The sequence below is a fragment of the Apteryx rowi genome, unplaced genomic scaffold (genome assembly GCF_003343035.1).
Source record: "Apteryx rowi isolate R43461 unplaced genomic scaffold, aptRow1 scaffold_51, whole genome shotgun sequence".
NCBI classification, from domain to species: Eukaryota; Metazoa; Chordata; class Aves; order Apterygiformes; family Apterygidae; genus Apteryx; species Apteryx rowi.
In genome coordinates this window covers 1,264,442-1,270,441 of record NW_020450772.1, presented here as the reverse complement: position 1 = coordinate 1,270,441, position 6,000 = coordinate 1,264,442, and the positions used below count along the sequence as shown (strand labels likewise).

The 6,000-nt window shown below is 38.3% G+C and overlaps 1 protein-coding gene across 1 annotated transcript in view; it reads right to left on the bottom strand.

Annotated features, from left to right (window-relative positions):
• Nucleotides 1–3,062: 3,062 nt before the first annotated feature.
• Nucleotides 3,063–6,000, bottom strand: part of LOC112972916 (glypican-5-like) — a 378,208-nt gene continuing 375,270 nt past the window's right edge. Inside the window, exon 8 of the mRNA XM_026080132.1 lies at nucleotides 3,063–3,287. Within this exon, the coding sequence (XP_025935917.1) occupies nucleotides 3,085–3,287 (203 nt within the window). The 3' untranslated portion in view covers nucleotides 3,063–3,084. The remainder of the gene's footprint in view (nucleotides 3,288–6,000) is intronic.

The window sequence follows — 6,000 nt, the reverse complement described above, 5'->3', positions numbered from 1 at the left end:
AATATACTACATTGCCGCATCTATTTCTGATGCACAGTATGAACATGTTTCAAGCTGGTTTGACCAGTACTCTCCTTACAGTGTAGAAGGGAGTATATTAGTGTGAAAGGTATTAATAGCTGTTGAGTCTTCTGTAGCCTCTTCCCTTGTTTCGAAACAACCTGTGTCGATTAAAATATTGATTGAATCCAGTGAAACGAGTTGATGAATCTCTCTCACCCCACAGTTTGAACAGTATTATTTTAGTTTTGTTATAGCAACTTTAAAAGGGTTGTCCTATTTAGCACCAGAGATGAATGCTACATCATACAGGTATTTGCAAACCAAATCCAAAATTCAAATGCTTAATTCTTCAGATGCTCTTGTTTAGCAAGATCATGAGATTTAGCAACAAAAAAAATCCCCTGGGTGAGTTACTTCATACATGCTTAGCGCAAGGCTTCTGCAACTTCCTCTGCTACAGCTGAACACTAAGCTAACTGGATCACTGGTCTGAGCTCAGAGCACAAAGCCTATTACAGAAAAGACTTCAAAAAGACACACAGGTTCTAGGTATTTGATTTCCATCCCTGCAGGTGAGAAGAACTGAAAACTTCAAGCTGCACAGTTAAAATCTGGACGCTTCTGAGCTCAGCCCTGAAACCCTAGCTCTGTCCATAGGAGTCCTGATGGAGACTTGGGTGCGCAAATGCCGATATATTTGCCATCGTTTGATGACATGGCACCTCAAGCATAAGAATACTGAATTAGGGGTAGGTTCACAGGCAACAGAAATCTGGGAATTGCTTCAGTGAAGCCACAGGGATTTGCACTACCGGAGGAGCAGGGGACAAGTGCTAGCGCCAGATGCCCGTTTCTGCGTGTGCAGGAGACCAAGCGGCCCAGCAGCTGCCTTCCCAGCCGAGCCTTCAGGACTGCCGGCAGGTCTGGTGCCCTGCCGCAGCGCAGCTAGCAGGACGGGCGCCCCTCCTCAGGGGAAAGCGCGCTTCTCCAAAGGGCACTGAAAACGAATACAACAAGTGGCGGTTTTAATTACGTTTCAATAGGCTGGTGCGGCTCTCAAACTCTGGAAAATACAGGACAGGTTTTTATCCTTTTTGGAAAACTGATTTTCACTAATATTATGTGAAAGCTGTACTAAGCGATATTAATACCCTTACCGTTCTGTAAAATCAGAGTTCAAATACAGAATATTTCATGTTAGCATACATATCTTTTTCCATTTTATCTACTTGTTTCAACATTAAAATTCTGAATTCTGTTTTACAAAACTTAGCTATTTTCATTTTAGAGACACCCCCTTTGCAGCTGGATGTTTCAATGGTTCTGATTTTAYGTGTGCAAACAATCTGAGAGCCCAAATTAAAAAAAAAAAGTCAAACTTCATCTCTACAAATATAATTAGACATGCTCACTAATACCAACTGAAAACATGCAAGTAGAGTGAGACCTTGCCCACTTATTTTATGCTCTTGTTCTGTATTATTGCCCCTTTATATAGCGACACCCAGTAATATTGGCACATGGCACCTTCTTTGAGACAGGTTGTCTTTTATAATCAAAGTTGCTGATGAAATGCCTGAAGTTGATTAATAAGATAGAGGGTTCTTTTCTTGAGTTATGTCAGYGGATGTGTAACTCTAAGTATCAAAAGAGATGTTTTACAAAAAAAACCAAAGGCAAATGCTTTACATTAAATCTTATAAAACTGTACATAATAAAAAGTCTACAACATGAAAATGGCCATTAAACTGTTGTAATAGTTATGAAATGTAGTAAATATAACAATTCTAGTGTTTCTCATATTTATCATATTAATCACTGTATTCATACATTTTTGTGTTTGTATATWTATATATTCAATGGCACTGTAAACATAGTTGTTGGAAAACACACATTAGGTCTTAACCCATTAGAAGTTATCATAGTACTTTTTCATTCAAAAAGTTAAAATGCATCAATGTAGCATTGATTTAAAAAAACCAGCCTTGTAATAAAATGCACATTTTGATATTTTCTAGGATAGAAATCAAGATGAGACAGAATAGAGAATGTTCTAGATTTCAGATTGTTTTACATTTATACCTATCATGATACAAAATGTTAAACATTAAATGTAATTAAATAATACACAATTTCTGAAACAGATTCAATTCAGAGATTCACAATGCACAAAATCTAATTTGTGTCTAACATGAATTCCCAATAATTTATATCTCTGGGACCTACGTGGAAAATTGAAGGCAGTTTCTCTTTAACATCAGATAGGCAAAGTAAATTTGAACTGATTAGCTTTTTTTTTCTCCATACAGAACTGCATTCAACTGGATAAAACATTATTATGTTTATGTTTCCCATTGCTGGACATTCATCCAATAAACCTTGAGCATATGCTTAAGCATATGGTAATGGCATTTTTGGGGGCAGGGAAACTCATTCTCTATGTCCCTCAGTAAACCAAGTATTTCTAATTTTTTCCATGGTTAAGGCAACTATACTGATATATTAGACACACCATATGCTTTTATGTTGCTTTCTACAATCTAAACTGTAAGAGTGAAAAGAAGCTTCAAACATGCTCTGATCTTCTCGACCGCTTAGGAATTTCATCAAGCGGGTACAGAGTACTTAAACATGGTTTACTACTGTAGACATAGGTTATTAGCTGTTCACTRGAGAAATAACGTGTGTATTGCCTTGAATTGAAGACTAACCACTCATTTAATCAGAAAAAATAAAAAACCAAAACCAGCCAGTCAGATTATCCAGTGAACAAAACTGAGAAAAATGATAACACGCACGTTTACAATTTCTGTGTTCTCCATTATTTCTAACCAATAACTTAAGCACCTCAGACCTTTGTCGTCATTCCCTTTGCATCTTAGGCGGGCTTGCCAAAGCCTGTCTTCAGACACTGTAAGCGATGATGCTTCCTATCTGCCCATCCCAGCATACTGTTTAATATTTATTCTAACATATCACATAAGCTAGAGAGCCATTTAACTTTGCTTTCGGTTGGGTAAGGCTGCAGGTATAAATGACAGTGAACAGAAATGTTTGCACAGTGGCTGCAATGCAGCGCGGCTACAGCGGACYGCGCCACAGGGCTGCTAGTGCCGCTAAAACGCAAAGTGAGGAGCTCGGGGCTGGGCTGCTCCCCTTCCCGGTTACAGTGTGTTTAGAGGATGACTTGACAGTGCTTGTGCTGGTTGTGGTGCCAATCTTTTTCACAGTTGGTTTTGGTTCGTTCCTGTTTTCTGGATGGGTTTTCTTGTCCTTGAGTACATCTGAAAACATGAAAGTAAATGTGAGATTAATCGCGCATCTTTTAAGTAGTGGCTTTAAATTCTGTCTATCGCTGGGAAATATTCTACGCTAGTCAGAATAACTGAACTATTGTATGGAGAGTGAGGGTGTTTTAGTTGCACCTAGCACCAACTGCTTTGCTCAACAGGTCTGCTCAGATTGACCTGCTCTACTTGTTAATGTAGATACAGCCAAAGACTAATAACATATATTCTGCACTGTGTGCTTGGTCTCAGAACCCGGCTTTCTCTCATGAAAACTACCTCCAGTTTCACCTGGAATGGGACCAGCTCACACTTTAAATCACAATGTTAGAAATGACTTGTTTTGTAACGTGCCCTAGTGAAACAGTGATCAAGTTTGTGAGCTGCTGCAGGAGGAGACTGGAGAGTGGGCTGACTTCACCCAGGAGTCAGCTTCCTGGCTCCTTTTTGCTTTGCTGCCGCCCTTAACTTCAAAGCAACATGTGATCCTGGATATGGTAAAACAACCTGGCAAGACAGACTGCTAGCACAACGGAATAAATAGGTGTCTCATACACCTCGCTCATCTACATGGGCAAGAAAAGGGTTGACAAAGAGAAAATGCTTCATGTTTTGTTACACTGTTTTTCCTAGCAGGTAYGAGGATTTTTCTGTTTTGTTTTGAAAGTGTGCAAGAATGTCATAGGGCTTTTTTTTGTCCCTCCAAACACATTTTGGGACTTTTTTTATATAAAGGACTAGATTCATAAGAAAGTGAGAAAGTGAATGTTTTTCTTGAAAAAAATTGGATTTTTAAAATGAGATAATGACTGATAGAGGTCTCCAGTTATCTTGACATTGCTAARCTATATGTATGTGTTACTGAGATCATACTGCCCTTGCACCCTTTCATTGGCACTGGGAGAAAAATCATCATTTCATCTGATCATGGGATGGTGATTTTACAGTTAATCTGTAAAAGTACCCAAGTATCTGGAAAAAAACAAATGCSTACCTGGAAGAATTTATAAATTAGCAGTAATTGTTCAGGTCCAAGCTTAAAGGATTTTTTGTGGTATTAATGAATGCAATGCATATTTGCACAGAAAGCAAAAAGCACAGATTTGTAATGCAGATTAAACAACTGTCCAAACTTAAAATAAAAACTCTGAATCACAGAAGCAAGTTCCTGGCAAGAAACTGGAAAGATGGAAAGTATTCCAGAAATGTAAATGCAATCTGAGCTCATTGTCTRCATGTCAGTAGTTCTGAACAACCATCAATAAACTCACTTGATAATAAAAATGAGCTATTGTATTGCAAAAATACACATTGTTCTTTTGCCAGTATAAACTGTAAGAGAAATGCAAAGAATTTGTCCTTCTTTATCATAATATCAATATTAATCCCAGAGGAACCCATGATTCCTTGAACTGATTCAAGGCTGACTCTGCAGAGGAGGGACACTGGCTGCCAAGGTGGACACTGGGAAAAGCCTTGTCTGCCACTGCACTCAAAATTCACTCTGGCAAAACGCAGGCATCGTTCCTCTTCCATTACAACTTGCAATGGCGCTAACAGAAAGGAGCGGGGGAAAAGCAGGCTGTAAATGTTTAGAAGGTATCAGTATTCTGAGGACACTTAAAGAAAAATGGACAACCTTCACACTGTCATTAAAGCAAATTAAGAATAAATCATGGAAATAGGTGCGTTCTGACACTGCCTAGACTCCTTTCCATCACTGTCATTCTCCTTTTCGACTGCGGTAAAGGCACTATTTCTCTGCTGCCTCTTATATCATCCCAGCCTGCTGACTTCAGCTCTCTGGGGCCAGCTGATTAAATTAAGACCTCACTCAGGTAAATCTATTCCCCTCTTTCACTTGGCCATGCCCAGCATTGTAACTTGATTGGCCTCTATAAATTGGGCAGACTGAAATGTATTAATTCATTTATTTTCTTAATATTGACTTAACCAAAAATCTAAGGTAAGATTTAATGCTATCAGAGAGGCRGTTGGTTTTTAAAAGCTTTGCTCTCAGTGACTGCTTAATGCACTACATAACAAACGTTAAATAATACATTAGAAAAGTCTGCCTTTATCCTTTCGAGGGGAAGGACTAAAATTTGAATTTTCTTTCTGTCTTTATAGCAGAGTATTTTCTGATGCTATTCATGGCCGCTTCTAATCTGGGATTTAATTGTGCAAAATGGATAAYTTATTTAAAAAGCTCTGTTTTTTCTCTTCTTAAAAATAATAAAAAAACCCAGTCCTAATCCAGTTCAAAAATTTTCAGTCCCATATTTATTTTTTAAGCTACAAATTTCAGCCTAACAATTTCATGTTTTATTCCGGTCTGCTGAGAGTTCCAGTTGCTTACTCACTCCACGGTTTTGGCTGACAGACTTAGAGTTAAATGAGTTTTTCTCTTAAATCTTTTCCTCAGAGTCAGGGATGATTATGTTCAGTCTACTACTGACATTCAAAAGCCAGAAAATAGTGAGTGTGCTAAAAAATGTGTCAGTGTGAAGACTAGCACAGAAATAAAACTCTAGTYTCAACAAAGCAGACCCCAGACGTTCGAAACCCATGAATGAAGCCCCCAAATCATGACTTCCGAAAAACAAACAACCCCACAACTTTGGTCTGTTCTAGTATTTACCGTGTGGGTTTTGAGGCTTTATRGTTCTCAGTTAAAAGCTTTCTCCATTGCTAGAAACTTTCTTCCCAT